The 20,966-nt window shown below is 40.0% G+C and overlaps 1 protein-coding gene across 1 annotated transcript; it reads right to left on the reverse strand.

Annotated features, from left to right (window-relative positions):
- Positions 1 to 859: 859 nt before the first annotated feature.
- On the reverse strand, positions 860 to 20,022 carry vapal (VAMP (vesicle-associated membrane protein)-associated protein A, like). The gene is made up of 6 exons (XM_084369811.1): positions 19,836 to 20,022; positions 10,954 to 11,106; positions 7,466 to 7,569; positions 5,944 to 6,024; positions 2,650 to 2,829; positions 860 to 1,874 (listed from the first exon to the last, which is right to left on the reverse strand). Exons 1-6 carry the CDS (start codon positions 20,005 to 20,007, stop codon positions 1,713 to 1,715), a joined length of 852 nt encoding a protein of 283 aa, XP_084225937.1. The 5' UTR covers positions 20,008 to 20,022; the 3' UTR covers positions 860 to 1,712.
- Positions 20,023 to 20,966: the final 944 nt, after the last annotated feature.

The following is a 20,966-nucleotide window of genomic DNA, read 5'->3' on the forward strand; positions in this document are numbered from 1 at the left end:
GCCAACTTCTTTGACTTTTCTCTACTACAGTTTCTAATACCGATTATCTGTGATTAGCTGATTTTCAACTTTTTCTTCTTCCAGATGCAAGAGCTGGCAGCTCTGAGCCAACTCGCAGCTCCTCTGTTGCCTTATATTTACAGCGATGTAACATTCAGTTGGCCTCACACTATCTCTTTATATAGTCCCAGCAAAGCTTGTAACATGTTATTCTCCCTCTCTCTCCTGCCAAGTAGAAAACACAAAATAAACCCAGTCGACTTTTCCCACGCTACCCTGTCCTGCACGAGTCAGTATGAATCATATTACTTTACATTTTAATAAAATGATTGCAGGTTTCACTTCTGGAGGGAAAATAAGCATCTTGTAAAGAAGGTTCTGTTTTTTAGCCATCATGCTGAAATGAGTGAAGTTTAGGGCCAAATGACCGCTGCGCATTTTGCCATACTGTACCAAATTATCTCAGCAGAACTACCGCCAATAAACTGAGTGACAGCCCTTGTTTGAGTAAGATTAAACTATTTGAATGTATAAGAATCGCCTCCCTTTCCTGACTTAATTCAGTATATAAAGCATGTAGAATAACTTCACACAGAATTTTCATTTCGACCTCGTAGCAGAGCAGATGTCTGAGGTTGAGAAGCATTCTCTACTTTTGTGAAAGCCAAATACAAATAGCTGAAATGTCAAGTTTAATTAAAACACGTGGTTAGCTCACAAACTGTACTTTGTCCTTGTAGTAAGCAAAAAAGTACCCGATACACAGTGTTGGCAGCAAAACTGACGGAAAATTTGGCGCACAGTGTTTTGTGGGTGTATCAATGAAGGGGGAGACACAGGAAAAGACGGCTATCAAAACCACATTTTTTCATTTTTATTTTTTCAATGCTTAATACCATGGGACAGGATTTTAAGAATGGAGATCTTATTTCAGTCAATATTTGCCTCAGAAGGAATATATGATTTGTATAATAATAATAATAATAATAATAATAATAATAATATAAAGTCTGCATTGGTGTTGTGAGGAAAAGGAAAGGACAGAAATGTACAAGAAGGAGGCACCTATATCCCAGCTGGACCTGAACATTCCGAACAAGAAGTAGAAATAACAAACCGAACAAGTTTACTTCAGAGGCAATCCAGCAACAGGTAGCAAGGTCTTTTTGATGGAAGTTCTTTCCTTTTCTGTTTAAAAGGATTTAAAACAACATTTACAAGACACCTAACATCCCATTCGATTCCTATTAAAAACAACCGAGAGAGGGGGGGAGCGAGAGAGAGAGAGAGAAAGAGAGAAAGAGAGAGAGGGGAGGGGAGAGAGAGAGAGAGAGGGGGAGAGAAAATCTAATCTTTTGACTGCCTCTAACCCATGGTTCACTCTAGGTGCATCTTCCATGTTGACTGATAGTATACAACTTTCATTGTCCCGGCACATTACCTGTATAATCCAGCCATCAAAAAACAGAAAACAAAAAAGGGAGCAATCACTTTTTTTTGTCGCCTTTCTTTTCTCATCTCTCTGTGTGTACTAACCGTGTGAGATTGTAAAAAGGCGACGCCTTCGAATGATGCTGTACAGATGTGTTCACTGTAGGCCACACTACCAATGATATGGCAAAGTCAACAGAAAGACTTCTCGGTTTTTCCAGGCCTGTTTTTATTCCGGAGCCGGGGGGGGCGGGGGATACGGCTGGCATGCATCTCCCAGTCTACAAGATGAACTTCCCTAGGAAGAATCCGATGAAGATGGCTGCTATGACGACGAGGAGGGAGGGCAGGGAGGCGGTGCTGGCTTCTCGGCCGAGGAGGCTAGTTGAGTTCGATGTCATGTGGTCTGAGCGGGGTACCTTTCTCATTCTAAGACCTTCGTCCTGAAACAGAGGAAGAGGAGGAATGAAGGACAGATCAGAACAATACAGGTCTCTTCTTGATCACATCTGCCACTTTCAACAACTGTGTCAATAATATCACTAAAGTTTCTCTGAAGCCAAATCTTATATATAAGAATGTGTGATATAATTTTGACATTAGGCACCACTTTAAAAGATGTGCAATATGTAAGAATTTTAGTTGAAACATTAAAAAATTAACCTCACATTATCAACAGAACGTGAATAACAATCTGACATTATAACATCTGTGTATTGTGCTGCAACTTCTGTACTTCTTACGTACTGCACCTTTAAGGGCAAACTAGCAGTGTGACTTTAGATTTTAAGGTCTAATAAGATTAGTTGCTTCATCAGATGACGCTCCAGCTAGCTGTCAGCTACCCTCAGTTTAATGAGTGTCAATTTGGTGGCGGGCAAGTCACATCGTCATCACAATACTGGACAATGTTACTGCACATGTCACATGTCACATGCAGTCCTCTCGTCTGGCCAACATGTTCAAAGGTCACTAAATGCAACCTTTTTAAGACTAAATACTCTACTAAATAAGAGCAGTGTGGCATCAGTTTTCTGACCTTTGAAGTAGAGTAATTAACTCAGAGTCAATTATTTTTTTCGTTGGGGATTTCTGCTATACAACAGGGTCCACTGAGTCATATTTGGTTTTACTTTCATCCTTTGTAAAATGCTTCAGAATGAAACGCAAAAACAATGTTTCATCATGGTATGAATATCATTTTTCAGCACATCTAACCTTTAATTGCCGGTTCTCCTCAGCCAGCTTGTTCAGCTCAGCTTGCTGCCTCTTGCACTTCTCCAGCACTCTCTTCAACTCGGAATCGTCCAGTGAGGCAGAGACAGGCACCGTGGCTGCTGTTGAGTCGCCCTTCGCAGAGTTCATCACCGGGGCTGCTTTGGTCGCCTCCACGTCATTCTGCCCGACAAGCAGAGGGAGAGAACCACTGAAGTGAAATCCAGCATGCCCTGAGCTAAGTAGGGAGGTTAGCCTCTAGACGGGAGCCCGTGCCAAAGAAAGGCAGCCTTGTCCGAGGCCCAGAAGCTCACAGTGCCAGATCAAAGAGACCAGGGAGGAAATGCGTCCCTCCAGAAGTCATGTTTGATGTGGCTTTGTTTTGAGGGAGAGACTACATGACGGCATGGGGAAATGAAGGGCTTTGTAATGGAAATACAACTACTGTATTGTAGTCTTAGGTTTACAAATCAATACATGGGCAGGATATGAGGTTATCATCATCTGTGCCACAATCCAAATTATATAGAAGCCCTTTCAGGCCCAGGTAATTTTTTAAGCGAATGATACAAAGTAAGTCAGTGTTTCCCACACGTAGACCTTACTTGGTTGGTACTCTTCGGTATATTAATGGTTGCTCAAGTATAGTTGTTGACCCATCTTAGTCAATTTTTTTTTAATTAATTCGAGAGAATGACGCTTTCCATGACTGATTAACTAGTGGACAATCTGCCCTTTCTCTCCCGTCTACTGCTAATCACACATGCTCTGCAGACAGATGGAGAGTCGCTCTCTGGTATTACATCCCTCCTGTAAACGCACTAATTGTGATGTGACCTCTCCTACTTAATGTAGGCCTAGTTATGCAGTTGTTTTGTACAAACTTGTAGGTGCACCTGGTTGTTGCAATGTTATTCGATGCATGTTGTTTTTGATCTGCTACATAATTAACAACATGATGCGGAATCGCGTGAGAAAATATCCTAAACGCGCGCCGTGTTTCCTGGGTGTCTTTATAAAACTTGCTGCTGATGAAGAAAACAGATAAATGTTGCTGGTAGAGAGAAACAGAAAGGAGAGAGAAACAGATATGCGAGGCAAGCCAGTGTGCTTGCATTAAGGTGGACAATTGAAAAAGTGAATGTGAGAGTCTCATTCTCAGGTCGTCAAATACCAACACCGCACAGGGGTGAGCAGATAATTAATCCTTATTTTTGGCTGAAAATCCTTTAAATTACATTATAAACATGAGCAGTCATGCAAGAACTGTGTTATTTAGGTGAACATTAATTAAAACCGCAAGCCATCAGAACTACAAAGAGGTAAGCAAGATGCTGAATATGACCACATACTTGATTCGGTTCTACTACTTGTGAAAGTAAAAAAAAAACCCTGCACACAATTAATTGTGTGTGCTCCCTGCATTTACAACATTTGTCCTCAGACCTTCAGAGATAAAAGTAGTGGTGGACAGTGTGGGGATGTTTTTTTTGGTTCTTTCATCATGTTTTTTGACCTGATGCACCCGTTTAATTGCCACTGGCTTTGAGTACTTCGATACTCGGTGCTACACACATTACGTTGGCAGTAAAAACACATCAGGGTTTGATACCCAGCTCTTCTTTCACACTATAAAAATGCATTTCTGCATTATTTTCATTTTATACTACATCTCCATCCTACTTAACACGTTTTCACATAACATACATGCTTACACGTGCCAAAGCAGAGAGCAGATACAGTGCTGACTCAACAGTCCACTTATCCACACTGTAGCTTCTTAGTGTAAGCTAAATCTGGCCTTGGTGGCACTTTCACCTGAAGTATGCGGGACTGCTAAGCTGTCCAGCAGCGATGCTTATCTAAATCCTGATTACACTGAAGGTTCATTAATACATGCTCCCAGAGTGTTCAGAGCCGCAGGTTTATCGAGTACAAGCTTATGCAATTCATCACAATAGCCCTGTCATAAAATCTTTCTTTGTACAGCCTATAATATTGAGTTTGTTGTCACTCTGACAATACATTGGAAACAATTTTCTGAAGTCCAATACAACACTTCTACTCGAGTCGTACTGAAAGCCATGCTGAGGTCTACAGTTATTGTACTGGCAAACAACAATGTTTGATGCTTAACTGTAAGCAAACACCCACACCATTCAAGCTGTTCATCTGTCAGAGCTCTTCGCTCACCTTGAAATGGTTTCACAGCAGCTACACTTAGTATTCACAGCGGAGCACTTGGGTTTGATGTAGGCGGCATAGGTGACGTTAACCACTAAAATGCAAAATGCAGTGCAAAAGGCACCTGCAGGCTGAGGTTCTTTAGCTCCACAACCATCAGATGCAGGTTAATAATCCGTGCATCCCACAACAGAACATTTATATACGTTATGTTAAAGAATATCAAAGTTGTTTGTAAAAACATTTTCACTTGCACAGGTATGTGCAGTGTAAACATGAAACATATTTCTCTGAAGAGGTATATTTGTCCTGACCCATCACTGTACCATGCTTTAATTATATCTTTGCATCAGCACTTTTTTTGGCCGTCAGGTTGGAGTAGTTTAAAAAGGTACACACCATTTTTCAATATCAAATGACGACCTTCAGTATACACCAGTTACAATTAAAAGGTCAATGGGCCTTTATTTGATATTTGTGGTAGGTGTTCCTTTGTTTCTGCATTTTCTAACTATACCTTTGTATTAAAACAAAATGTTAGTGTCGAAATTTAGAATAAAAATCGAATGTAACTACAATTTACTCCAGTAAAATTTCAAGTAACTTTGCTTAAGTATTTCCATTTTCTGCTACTTACTTTACTTTTACTCCACTACATTTATTAGATAACTTCACTTACAAGTGACTTTGCAGATTCAGATTTATCAGTGTTGATTGGCTATTACTTGTGAAGTGTAACCTATGAGGCTTTGTTAAATCAATTTATTTTGAGGACAACTGAACACAAAAACACCAATACGGATGATAAGAAAATTGCTGACAATCAGTCTACACCTAATAGAGATTAAGCAAGAATGATGTACATGAGAGGGGGGAAGAAAAACTTAGGAAGCCAAAGTTTTGTATATTTTTGCACCTGGGACAAGGCCTTGAAACGGCACTCTCTACTAATTTGACATTATAGGATTTTTTCGAAAGTTTTTGCTTCTATGGAAAGCTATGGCATTCTGGAAATGTCTAAACCAAGTCCTTCAGTGACGAAAACCATAGTTCAGGTTTTAATATAAATTCTGTGGAAATAAGCCGTTTTTAATGCACAGCAGAGCCTCTTACCACTTTATCGTTTTCAGAAGGCAGCTCGAAGACACATCTCAGCTTGGAATCCATGAGATCATCGGGTTTTGCATCTTTCCACTGGTGGAGATGAAAAATGGGCATGTTATTCATCAATTTAAACTGCTAGCAGCTGGATTCTATCCACACACACTTCAACCCAGTTCATGCTATTCACATGCAACGCAGCCTTGAATCTATGGACATTACAAAAACATTAAACATGCACAGCTTCATCTGAAAAACTGTAATAAGCCCTTCCTCGTTTTCCTATACAAATCAGCCACAAACTGTCACAAATGTACAGTTTTTCCACTGGTTTTAGGTCTGCATTTAAGAATGACAAATTTCCACAAGGTCAGCTCCTTTACGGAGACATTTTTTTTTTGCGCATTTATACACTTACTCAGAGAAAAGGGCTCATAACGCTCAGAACTGATGGAAATAATCTGTGTCATAAGTGAAAGCTACAGCACAGAAATGCAAAGGGGTTGGGTAATGCCATGGAACCAGTTTATCTGATAAAACAATAACCTTATTAGATTCCCCTTTACTTATCAGAACCAGTCAGACCTTTGTTCCCCTAAAATTCCTGGACTTTACTAAAGACAAGTCAGTTCATGAACAAGACTACAAGGAATGTGCATGTTTTACTGACTAACAAAGTCTTTGCTGCCATCTGGTGGATAACTGGAGAACGCATCTCAGTTTGTTTGATGTTTTTGCCATATTTGTGCAAGGAGAGAGCTTTGCATGGCAAGCAGCTCTGCAGAAGGCATCCATCATCCATAATTGATGATCAAATCTAAATTTTTCTAAGTAAGCAGAAATTTGTGGTGGACTATTGATGATCAAAAATCAATGATGGCAGGTTTTCAAGTCCTGTAGAGTATTTCATGATGACAGTTAAGGGCCTTTAATTCTCAGGGTTAATAATGTATGCATACGACTCTACCACAGCAAGAACATAAAAGATATGTTTAAGAGCACATTTTGTTCTCCCCTATTTTGCACTTTTAATGCAAAACATATTTACTGTTTACTGTAAACTGTGGTGAACAGTATCTTAATGAAGCAGGATACAATATCTTTTGGTTACATGGTGACTGAAATCCACCTGGAATCATTAGACTCATCCTCTCTGAAATAATCTCTTACACTCTTACTATTCACTTGTTTGTTGAAATTGCAACTGGTTTGGGTTGTTTATTTTGGTGTGGGCTGGCTGAGTGACACGGCAAATACAATGGAGACCAACTAGAGAATCCCAAGCAAACTGGTTTCTTACATAAGAAAGAGTATAAGTTTTTTTCATACAGTGTAATCTATGCATTAAAACATCCTTATTTCTGATGGTATGTGGATTTCCCCCAACATGAAAATGGCAGGTGAATCAACAACTAACTGTTGAAATGTAAAGCAGGTGCTAAAAGTGTATTTTGGTATTCTCATTTTAAAAACAATACCTTGTTCTAAAAGTCAATAAAAAATAATAATAATAATAATAATCATCATCACTTACCAATGAATCCATGTCAGAAACATTTGGCGGGGCAAAAATCGTCTGCACCATGAATTTATGTTTACTCTTTTCATTGGGGTCATAGTCAAAGGGCTGTAGCATGACTGTAAAGAAAGATGAACAATGTTAGAACATTTGAGCAAAGACAGTTCCACACAGAAAACTAATAAATATTCTAAATATTGAGCAAAATACCTGAAACATCTATTCTGAAATCTAATTTGCCAGAATGTTATGTTCTCCATGTAATGTGGCAATCTCAAGTTCAAACATTTGGCCCACACCAAATGCCAAATGTTGACGTCTAACCAACGTCAAGTCGTTTTTTTTCTCCTTTCACTGGTTTATTATACCATCGTCTATCCAATTTCAAGAGTTCAACAGTATCAAAACAAACAATCTCTCCTGTGCGGTTTGATGGTTGGCTGCTTCAGAGGACAGCAATTGTAGTCAGGCTGAACTAATGCCACTTGCAGAGTATAATGTAGTGATGTAAACATTTAATTGCAGCTACAAATCCATGCCAAAATCAAAGAAATTAACAAAAAAACAAAAAACAAAAAACAAAACAAGATAATCTATGCATCATCTATCTTGCACAGACGAGATCCCATAATCATAGTCTCAATCATCACAACATGCTACAAGTTGGTTAAGTTAGCCTTCTTCTAAATGCTGTAGAGTGCTGCTCACTTCACAACGGGAACTTTGCAGATTTTCAACCACTACAATATTGATAGTGTATGCAAATGAACCATTTTAAACTTCTGCACCCAAAAAAAACGACCAAATTATTAAAATCCATGGATTTTGGATGGATTTTAGGGCTGTTGTATTGAATCCAGATTGTATGTCCTCATTTTTCAATGCATGCATTCACAGATACAAAGAATATAGTATATATAGTGTATATATATATATATATATATATATATATATATAGGGATTTCCAGAGAGAACAACACGCCCCTCTCTCTCTGATCGATCTCAAGCAATCTGCCCATTTACCTACTACTATTTATTTACTACTCAATCTTAAGTGTTTTCAGAAACATATTTTAGTTGCATAAGAGAAAGTTTGTAAACCGGAAGTGGTTGCGACAGTGTCAGTACTGTGAAAACAGGGGCTGAAAAAACCTATGTAAAACAAGGCAGGGCTGATCAGATATTAACCATGATCCTGTCCATTTCTCACCTTAAATTTTTTCAAAAATATATTTTATTGTTGTGTTTAACTATAATTTGATGTTGTTTGTTACTAGCCAGCTGTCTTACCATTTCCCATTTCAAAACGGCTGACGAGCCAAAAACAAGCACTGCCCAACTCACAGTATGTCACCCATCAGCGGAAGGGTTTGTTGCTCCAGTGCGACGCAATGCATTCTGGTTGTTGTAGATTGTCTACTTTTTGAGCAAAAGGGAATACCAGAGCCCTATTTCTCCGTTTTCTCCTGTCATCTAACACCAGTTTCAAAAATATTTGCATTTTTCTCTGCATAGACTGCCCAGTTTATGCGAGGGCCATTTTTCTTGTTGTGAAACACTTCTTCAAGTCATTAAAACATACTCGCAGTAGAGGTCTGTATTATTGAAATAACCTGACATGGTGTCTGAGGTAGAGCTACCATGAAGAAACCGAGCCCTAATAGGACTGGTATTGTTGACATCTGTGTCAACTGTCATTACCACATAAGAGAAGTGTGTTCGCTATCACCAACTGCAACTGATTACTTTATGCTTCTGACATGTTTCATGTCTGTATTATATATATATTCAACTGAAATTTTTTGTAGATATCACAAGTACTTAAGCCTAGAAATAACCAATAATAATCAGAATAGTAATAATCGACAAAAGATATCCATCTATGTTCAATGGACTGTCCCGTCCTCTGGCGTGTGAAGCTGAAATGAGGAGCAACTGAAATGTTTGGGGATTTTTTCCGCCAGTGGCCCTTAAACATAAGGACAGTAGAAATTCAATGATGATAAATGAAAAAGTGATTATTGTGTTTATCATATTTCATATCACCATATGCAGTCCTCCAACTTTCACCAGAAAAAACAAAACAAAATCAGAAAAACAGAATCTGCGATTGACTATGGCGACAGTGTTATTGCAGACATGCAGTTATTGTCAGTTACACACAACAATGTCAAAAAACACACATTGTAATGTGACCACCTGTGGATCCCGGAGACTCACTTCATAATAATCACTAATGGTAATATGTACTAAAAGCAGGTGGTTAATTACTACACTGATCTGCAATCAAGCAACATATCTAAGCAGTGCATTTAGCCATCTTCTGAAGAAAATATTTGGAACAAAGCAGGAGATATTTGAGGTGAAGTGAAGAAGTACCAATGACAATTTGGGCGAGGCAGCTATCCTTAATAGACCCCATGATGCACCAGCCAACTTTGTTACAAAAAACATATTTAGGCTAATTTGAAGGGCAGACTGAAAATCTAATTTTGCTATCAGCTCCAATTACAATATTAAGATGGATTGCTCGTATGAATATTCCCTGTATATCATAAAAGTCATTTTACATCTACGACCAGATATTTTCTAGCATGGCATTACTGTGGCAGGCCCTTGTGACAATCCTTCAGTGACTACTGCATGAAGAAGCAGTTTCCTTTAAGAGCACAGACATTTTTAAGTTGACAGTTTGCTGTAGGACTAGGACTAAGCATGCTGGATCAGGATTTTTGGGGCTGATCACCAATTACCGATTCGTAGAAGCAGTATCCACTGTTAATGATGAAAAGGATGTTTCTTTACTTTTTGTCATCTATAGTATAGCTTAAACATCATTAAAATATTGAGGAAATAAATAATATGTATTTGGATCGATTCAAAGAAATAGTTTATAACAGACTTAAGAAAAAATAAATATGACACTCATTTGTTTTGTTCAAGCAGAAAGATAGTTTTCTTTCTCTACAGTGTCTCCTTTTTGGAAATGGGCCTCATCTCTGCAAGATACATTAAGTAGCATATGTTTCCATAGCCTTGGGATACATAAGTTGGTATTTGTTAATACTAAAATACTGGACGCTAATACCTGCTTGCAATGTATGACCAATCAGGTGAATATATTGTGCAACTCTTAAGGAGAGTTGTTTGCATGCAACTATATTTGGCAATGTAAGTGTTGTGTAATGGTATAGTGGTTACAGTGGTCAGTTTCTGTCCACATTCAACATGTGCATTACATTGGCCACAAGTGGATGCGGACTATGTGGACTTGTTTGGGTAAAAACTGCTTCCACATATCACAGCCTGGGGTTTGGACACCTCGGCTTCAACCTAGTATGTGGCCTTGTCAAGCTACAACCAAATCGTGTTATATTTCCCTAAACTTGTTTCCCTCTCAGGTTTCCCACTGCCTCTTTCAATCAGCAACAACATTTTGTGCACTAAAGAGTCCGTACACTAAACATAAATGAAAAACTGATAGCCATTACTTGAAAACTTACCAGAGATAATGACAGTTGCTCCGGGATCGATGACACCGCTGTTTGGCCTTACACAGTACCTGCGCGGCGCAGTCGTCTTCACTTTGAAACATACTTTTTTGTCAGAAGGGTTCTTCAGTTTGAGGTTGGTGGTGACTACATCTGTGAAAGGACCTGGTGGAAAGGCAAACACAAGCACATTATTGATATATTTCTGCATTTAGAGTACACTTTTCTCCTGTGGGTATACCACCACAGCACGACTGCAAATGGAAATAAAAGCTACAAATATTATTCTTGTAGCTATATTTCTCATGAAACAATTATAAGAAGTGGTGCAGTTCTTTACTTGAACAGTCAAAGCGAAGTTTCTGCTGCACCATGAAACTACAAGGGAGTTTATATCAGACATGAAGGGTAAACATGTTGTTTACAGCAGAACTGCAGAAACAGAGGAAATTCAATATTTCCAGTTACACCTCATCTGTGGAAGACGCATAGGGCTGCAGTGTTTGCGTGCCAAATTTAAATAAGAACTTTAAAAAGATTAGCTGAAAAATACTTCAAGTCTACAACTAGATTAGGCCTACAAGACTCCACCACTAATCGAATACTGACTTCTTGGCTTGAACCTGGAGAATATTTTTACCATAAATATTTTAGAAACAAGGAATAGATGTACAAGCAGGAAGCAATAAAACACCAAGATATTTCCAGTTTACTTCAATACATATTAATCATGACTTGCTATATATTTTCTAGAATATAAAAAATGTCAGCTAATGCCTAGGATTTGCTTGGTTGGAGGATTACTTCAGACTTTCCAGCTACCTTTTAGTGCGTAGCTTGAAAGTACAACGATACAGTCCTGATAGAGTGGTACAATTACCTACAAATGCAAAGCTTAGCATGAGACATTCATGAAGATAAGGACCTCCAAAAGGTTCCTGCACTCCTTTCATGGCATGTCTCCAGAAGAGAAGGGCCAAACCACCTGATTCAAATTAGATTCTTTTCCACACTGATTTCATATAGATGTCCCATGCTCATATTTGAATTTTAAGTCCTGCCATCCACAGGTCATATATCCAGAGATCAATAGTTTATCTATCTTGTGACAGAGCTTGCTTCAAATTAGGTCCCTAACCATGGTCAGCACCATCCAGCTTTGTCGAAAACGCTACTGGAGGCCAAGTCAAAGGTACCCAAAATTCAATCAGCATAATTAGTCTGGGAGTCAACAAACAAATGTGTCCCTTGATGAAAGGTTAGCAGACATCATAGTTTGGGCACCTGGGATTTACAAATTGTCGAGTATTGAAGGTAAACTACTCATGATAAACAGATTCGCTCTCAGATCCTTTGAGGGACTAGGCCTGGTCGATAAAATGATAGCAATATTTATCGGTGATAGACACGCTGTTGAGCAATAAGGAAATAGTTCTGCAAAATGTTCAATAGTTTCACGTGAACGCATTAAATGCAAACCACCATAAATACTATAAAAGAGTGTGCTATGAGTGACACACGAACAGTCAATCATTTATCAGCTGTGTAGTTCGGTTGCACCATCGCCACGTGACAACAGGAGAGCATGTAGGATGCGCTACTATGGACCGTATTTGTCACAAGACCACCCTGCTTTTCTTGCCGGCTGATACCGCCTATGAGCCGCAGCAGTGCCAGCTAACATACTAGGGGTGTTCCAACAAGGGTACCTCGGTATTATTGGCCACAATTCTTCGATTATTGCAATTTTTAATGCTTTTTTGATTGATTTTGTCTTCATCTGTGGCTATATTTGTAAATAAATAGCCTATCAATTAACTCAGTTCCTCTAAAACTACGCTCATAAAGTAAATGACAAGGTTTTTTGAACATTTGACTTGTATTTTATTTTATGACTATGTAAACATTTGCACTTTGACCTACTTAACTTTGGCCAGGGAAAGCTCCACTTGCAGGAGAGCCCCCTCTATTGGCGGAAAACACTGAAAACAGTCAAGCCCCGGATTTAATGAGGCGTAAACATGTGACGTGACGTGGCGTGAAGCACGAAGTTGGGCAGTGATCAGTGACAACAAAGTTGTCTTCAAAATAAGAGCTTTACATTGCACCCCATTTGATTTTAGAACTGGGTTCTTAGCGGGGGGCTTTTAATTTGAAAGTAGCGACCGTTCGTAGCTTGGCGCTACACAACAGCTGACAGTCAGCAGCTACTAGCTGTTTGGTTGTGTCCGCTAGCTGTCAGCTACAGAGACCGAGGAGACGGTAGCATCTCCCGGATCTCAGCGGCTTTCCAGTTGCTCATCTTGACATCCGCGGATGAAGTGATGAACTGACTGCTGTGATCAGCTGTTTCCTGGTTTTAAAACTCCCGACTGCGGGTCACACAACAGTGCACGTTATCGACACCTCCGCACATGTCCCGCAATTGCCGGCACATTGATGCGTCGGATTTAGATAGCAATGGAGGCGGCAGTAAGTGTACCCTCAGAGGCGTCAAATTGGCAGACCAAAACAGACCGCCAATTTGCTGCCTTCTGTCTAAATGCGCAGACCTAGCAAAGCATCGACGTTAATTAATCGATGCCGAATCGTCATGTGACGCATCGCGATGCATCGCCACATCGATGAATTGCACCCACCTCTATAACATACTGACCAGTTCGGCCTTTGACCAAGTCTTCCGCTGCTCTTCTCGGTGTCATTCATCCTCCAGAGCCGCTCTTCGCATTGGAGTGTCTCAAGGATAGTTAGGTGAAGCGGACAGACCGGCTCTGGCCGCTGCTCCGCCACCCGGCCTGTTTGTTCTACCTACGAACCCTGAAACACTGCAGTTGCAACAGCCAAAGTGGTCGGCAGGATCATCACGGCAACTACGACTCACGATCTGTCACACCAGCTCCGCCGCTGGCCAAGTGTTTTACAAGCCAACAGCAAGAAAAACACAAGCACAACACAAGCAGGTCAGCTCGCCAGTATGGCAGTATCTTTGTTTATTTGTGTATTTTCCATTGCTGTGTTAACATAATTATAACCTGTGTGCCTTGATGAAGTGGTGATATTCAAAATAAAGAGTTAACTTCAACCTTTTTCGCTTGGTCATTAAAAATGATCAAGAATTATCGATATCGGCCGATATGAAACTAAATTTCATCGTGATAGACTTTTTGGCCCCATCCCCCAGGCCTACATCTTTAGCAGATGCATTCTTGAGAGGATTCAATCCTGGGCATTGGAACAGAACTCTAGTTTAATATTTTCTCAACAGACAGTCACAAGGTGTACTCATGCCATCATGTTATGCAGGGCAAAAGCAGGGAAATTATCAGGTCATGGAGAATCACAGAGGCTGCTCAGACCTGGTATCAGCATGTCTGAGTGATCCGATCACGAGTGGACAGCTCTAAATACAGGTGTGAAGGCCCCTAACACATATTGAGGATGCACTTGAGATCCGATCACTCAGACCACATTCGGCGGTGGTCTGGGCCACATTCTTTTAGCAGTGTGACACAGTGTGTGTCCTGGGCCACATTGAAGGACTACCTTCTCAACTGACATCCTCCGTGAAACAACACTGTTAGTTTATCATGAAGTTCTCTTTACCTGCCAATGTTAGCAACAGATTTCTGCTTCAACCTATTGAACATGTGACCGCAATATCCTCAGATATCCTTAAAGTTGAGTTGTTGAGTGAGGAGAAACTTTATAAACTTTGTGCCATGCTATCTATGACTAATTCTAAATCATCTGTGACTTCTTGAATATTCGGTGTTAAATGCAATACATCAAGTTGTTTCTTTCCTTGTCAGTTTGTCACGGCATTGCTGTACAAGCCTGTCTGCTTCCATGTCTAAAGTGTGAACTACCTGCTAATACGTAGCAGCTGGTTGAACTCACCGTTTCAACTGATTTCACCAGTTACACTAAATTTATGAAAGAAGACAACATTGTATTGACAGTAAACATTTCAAAGTTTACAAAAGCAGTAAAGAGTAACCAATATAGTCTGCTTTTTTCTGGGAGAAAGTCCGCTGGCTCCCTTAGAAATTGCTCAGTTTTGTAAGTTGTTGAGTTAGGTGAAACTTTATAAACGTTGTGAAACGCTGTCTCTGAAAAATTCTTAATAATTTCTCTTTTTAAGCTGATATTACGATATTTCAAAATAAACTCCTGATCGTCAGGTTGCCAGGTCCCTCCCATGCTTGGCAAGTTGGACAAAAACACATAACACATAATACATCAGCCTTCACAGATTCAGAACACGATGGTGATTTGCCCAAAGTTTTGACTCCTTTGAATTGTTTTCATACATAAAACAATATTCTTTCTACTTTCCATATGTTTTTGTTTTTTTACAGCTTGGCTGCAGCTGAAGTTCACAAAGCCTACATTCAGCCTTTCCTCCACACCAAGTACTCAGATAAGAAGCAATGCATGACCAGATTGGAGTGGCTCCACCCAGCTAAAGCTAACACGTAAAGTTATGGTGATGACTGGGGCGTTGTTTTCAACAAAGGTGCATCACAAAGGAATTCCTACAAACCTGAAAAACCTCATCACTGGCACTGTGTCTACAACATCTGATATCTCTTTGTACAGCGTGTGCTTCAAACATTTTTCCTGAATAGCCTTCAGCAGCAAGTGGCAGAGAACGTTAGGTGGCTCCTGATGAGGCCGCGCCCAGTTATTCTAAGAAATTGGCAACTGCAAAGTGTGATCGGTCATCATAACTGGCAATAATGGTGATTGATAGCAAAGTAATGTTCATAAGGCTTAGTCAGAGCTAATGCGAGTCCATTTCTTCTGATGTTTGGCACAGTGCAAAAGTGTATAGCAGGCATGACAAATACAGCTTGTCAACCATTCCTCCTGACTTTGCACATGCCCTAATGGCTTTCTGATGTCCTTTACCTGCTGATGGGACAAACAGGAAACAGACACTTTCGACTAATGCACCATACATACCAAATTATCAAGAGCAGCAGCTGCTCTTTAAATGAGAAGGATTAAGGAGGTTAAAACCATGACTCAGATGATTTATCAAAACCCTCTTCTGGCACAGACTCAATAACACACAGGCCTAAGACAACTGAGTAACCGCTCCCGCGGAAAGGCATTTAAGGTTGACTGAGATACATTTCTACACGGTTTGTGTTTTATACACTGTAAGCATCACAGAAACCAAGACTGAAACAGTTAAAACATTGGAAAGCAGTTGTGCGCATCAGATATACACCCACATAGCCTGCATCTATTGCCTAACTCTGAGATGCCACCTTTGCTCAAGCAACGTTAGCACCGTCTCTCTCATCTCTTTGCATGTATGCTGAGTTAGGGTCCCCCAGGCCAGTCCTATTCTAAAAATACCAGCCAAGGAAAGGAGGGCTGCCCCCTCTAGCTTGCTGGAGGAATCCCAGCAGAGGCTCTAAAACAGACCAGCTCTCAGATACAAGCAGACCGATTTAGCTCGGCCTCTGTGACAGTAACGGAGCTGTGGTCATCTTCCCTCTCCTCATATTGCTTCTCAAAGACGGAATAGGTACCATTTCATTTCCCACTGCGCTCCTCCAATAATACAGAAAACCTACAATCTGAGTGATCCTTTCTCTTTCAAAATATTGATTTGGATGAGGTTTGAACAATCTAATATCATGCTGGTTTATACTGGGGAGACAATTAGTTGGAAGGAACAAAAACCAAACTGTTATAATAAAACTTTGTATCCAGACTCAGGCCTGAATACACAAGGTTAAAAATCAAGACTATTCAAATTGTACTAGAGCAGATGCAGCACTCATTTAGCTCTAAGTCAACTTGCTAGTTGTTCTCCTACTAAGCAAAAATACCAATATATTTGCAACTATTTTGCATTTTGATTTGAATTTCTTCCTCATGCCTAGACACATTTTTTTCTTAGTGCAACAGAATCTGACTTGTTTGATTATTAATAAATGATCATCCGTATCGACATCACCTTTATCATAGCTTTGCAATTTGAACTTGCATTCATTCCAGTATTCAAAGGGTAAAGGTTTAATCTGAGGACAGAAAATGTTAACCGTGTGACTGATCAGTAATCAGAACAAGTCTAATTAGAGCAGAATTTCTTAATCTGGTAAAATGAGGCCCATGATGAGATTATGATGTACCATGTCTCCCCCATCAGACTAACTATCAATATCAACTCAAGGTTCAGCTGAGGGACAAAAACATTTATGTATTTTGGTTTAACTGTCTTGACCACATTAATCATACCTTTATGTATCCAAAACAAATGGACTGGACTGACCAGTGCAGCACATCTACTCTCAGACGTTTTAACTATGTGACTGAAGAACAGTATAAAACATTATAAAATATATCAACCTATCGTTTCTGAGTATTTGAAATGCTACTCATTTTATGCACCATCTCACTCTCTTTTTTTGACAGGGATTTGACACACGCACATTATTTTTGAGGCTTAATCAAAATGGGAAACAAATGTTTCTTCAAAATTGTGATATCTATTGTTACTACAGTCTCTCTGCTGCTCTCTGCTACTATACATGACAATAACGTGCATCTCACTGCATATTAAAGCCTTGTTATATTTATCTTTGAATATCTACAATTTTATGCCTTCAAAGTTGTGTCAATTTTTCCCTGTAGTATCGAAAATAGTACTGAATATTGATATTTTTCAGGGTATTGTATCAAAGTTGGAAATGTTCATATTGTGACAACACTTGACCATTAATGCACCAGTAACCTGTTGCTCAAGCTAAACATAAGTTTAATCAGATGCTCCCAATTAATGTCAACTGCTGCATTTTACCTGACCAGTTCAGCTGTATACCCTTGCAATTTCATTTACTGGCATGCCTGTATGTAAAGCTGTGCATCTTGCAGGAAGGCTCTATTCACCACAAGCCATGCATGCACCGAATAACTGCAGTCACAGGCATAACTGAGGCAGAGACAACACTCTGATTTAAACAAAAAAGTTGACCATGTCAGTAACGAATGAATGCCTGAACGATACTGAAAAAGAAGCATTCAAATTGAAATTATTTCGACAGATACTGTGAGTCACGATTTTAGCTGGAATGGTGATTTTGGCAGCATGATTTTCACTGTAAGAAATATCTATTTAAAAAATATGATGGTGTGATTTTTGCTGGAGACAGTACATCTGGAGAATATCATTTGTAGGCCGGGGTCATTTCTGTAGCACCACTATGATTAATTTATGATGGCATGTTTTCCACATTTTGCCTTTATCAAACAATTGCAGCTCCTGGAATATGGATATTGCACTTAGCCATATTTTGATTAACTTTTCAGCCCAATTTTGGGGGTAAACATGAGGCTTTTTTTGTTCTTGCATCTTGTCTGCCTGTCGTATCACCAGGTGTAGAATTCCAAACTGTGTAAAGGTGTATAAACATGTGACTAAAATAGGTTACACATTGGACACCTCATCACCAAAACATCTCAATGACTTTACCCCACCCAACAGTACTCTGTGGGTCTGGTATTTGAACTGGTGACATCTCTAACAATACCGTCAAGTCCAGGCTACAACCAGCATCCACTCATACCTAGCGCTGACCAACAATCAGCCTCTTAGGAACAGCAAGACAATGGGCTGAAAGATTCTTGGTTCTCAATGACAGTGGCAAATTCAGCAACAATATAAAACAGTGTCCCATTGACAATAATGCCTGCAGCAGAGACAGAGTAGTAACTGGGACAAATACAAGAAATGCAGAGAAGAGTTCTGGGTCACAATGAATAATGGTTATAATAAATAGCTCAACAGCTGGGATTGCTTTACAGTGCTATGGCCTTGGCAGACTAGCAATAATGAAACTTGTAGTTACATCAGCACAATGCAGTTTTACTGCTAGCTGTTATCTAAATCACTTGTAATTGTCACCTAATCGCAAGAGCTTAAATCATACAAAAGTCACAAGCTTAGACTACAGCCGGGAGACGAGACTGATACGTGTCCAAGTGGCAAAGCAAGGCAGGTTGTTGTTGGAGAGCCGCTAAAAATGAAGCTGGGTAACAACTTGGACATTAGCAAGCTAGCCTAGCTATCATTAGCCAACGCTTAACTGACACATCATTGAACGTTATCACTGCAGGGCTAAGAAATCGGTGGCAACCTTATGTATGGATTACTTTGGTTTCTCGTGAATGGGGTGTGAAGACAATGTGGGCCGTTTACATATTTTACTGAACATAAAGAGCTAACTGGTTAGTATCGTGAGGAGAAACGAACTAACGTGAACCAAATGTTGCTGTAATTGTGCCTGGGGGTTGTTAACGCGAGTTAGCCAAGTTTGTCATTCCAACAGTCAGTCACTTTACAAGCTTGACATGGCAAAGTGTCTGGCAGAGGTGTGTCAGGATAGACTCTACATTTGACGCTAAAAAAGAGTTAATTTCCTTCTACAATACGTCCGGGTTGTGACTGGTAAGCATTTCAGGGAATAGGCTGAGCCCCGAGGAAACAACAGTTTGCTGTTGCTAACGCCACTAGCAACAGCATACGGTTAGTAGCTCACGTTGCTGCTAAAGTCACTTGCAAATACGGAGCCTTCTGCGCTCACTTTAATTCAGCTTCACAACACCTGACAGCTGCCCCACACTCTTCCACCTCTTTGCTAGGTGTTGTCATGAATGGCAGGCGGTCAAGATGCACGCCACGCCGGCTATCCACGTCACTACAGTGCGAGGATACAGCGGCCCGTCTCTTCCCCGGCTAACTTAAAATGGCGGTGAATGCTAGCTAGCTCGCTAGCAACGAAATTCGGCTTGAGGGAGTGTGAAATCTTTTCGGTCAGGTAATTCTCCACCACTACTCGCTGGACATTTCGCACGTCAAGAGATTTGGATTCACCTACCTTTAAATTTGAGGTCGGAGGGAGGGTCAAGGACAAGGATCTGATCCAACTTTGACATTTTTAGCTGTGGGGATGCACTTGGTTTCGGTATCGGGGAGTAACTGACAAGTGGAAATCCTAGATCCCCTGCCACCACTGAGTCAAACGCTGACTGAGCGCTGCGAACGAGCATGTGGGTACAAATACTTGAACGCGCGAGCGCACAACCCTGTTGCGCGCCCTCGTGCCTCAGCGGCTGATGTGATTATGGTACAGGCATAAAGTAGTTATACTGCGAGTACACGGAAGTACTGTGATGGAAAAAACAGATTTATAAAATGAGTGCAGTCCTGACTTGCCCCTTGACTAGTTAGATGTAAGTTACATGGTCTGTGGGTGACACTTAAAGGGGCACTATGTAGTTTTGGAGAAGTCATTCAAAGTCAGAATTTTAAAGGTGCATATGGTTAGTTATTGTGTAAGGTATGGAAAATAAGTAGTTATAAAGGGGAGATCCAGCCCAATATAACATAGTCACCATGTGTTGATGACTTGATTTTAAAGGCGCACTATGTAGTTTTGAAGAAGAAATTCAAAGTTTAACATTTACAAAGTACAGTAATATTTATTTATTTTAAGAGTGGTATAATTTGTAGTCCTGAAACCAAGAATTCAAACATTTTTGCACATCCCGTTCCCTCCCGTCAAAGTCAATGGGTTTTCTTTTAATTGGTTTTCAGTTAAATGCCTGAAATGATGGTTGTCAATTTAGATTATTTTTCAAGAAAGTCACAGTTGGTCGTAATTAAAGTCAAATATCATCTAGTTTTGTGTTAAATCGCTCTGTGAACTACATCGTCTCGCTCAACGCACGCCACCAACACCAACATGGCCGCCAACTCGGCACAGAAAAGGTAATAACATGATGAAAATCACAATAAATCTGGTCGTATTGACAATTGCAGTTATGTGAGAGGGTATTTCGTCAATTTTGTGAGCCGCTAATATACAGGAGCAGCTCTACAATGTTAAAGTTACAGGTTTTGGTGTCCATTCAACAAGACGATGTCGCTAACTGTTGGCTGTGTCGTCTTATATTTAATTAGTTTTACACAAACTGAGACTTTCTTGACTTGGACAATTATCTTTTAA

This window comes from Pagrus pagrus (assembly GCF_965226575.1).
Source record: "Pagrus pagrus genome assembly, chromosome: 12".
Taxonomy (NCBI): Eukaryota; Metazoa; Chordata; class Actinopteri; order Spariformes; family Sparidae; genus Pagrus; species Pagrus pagrus.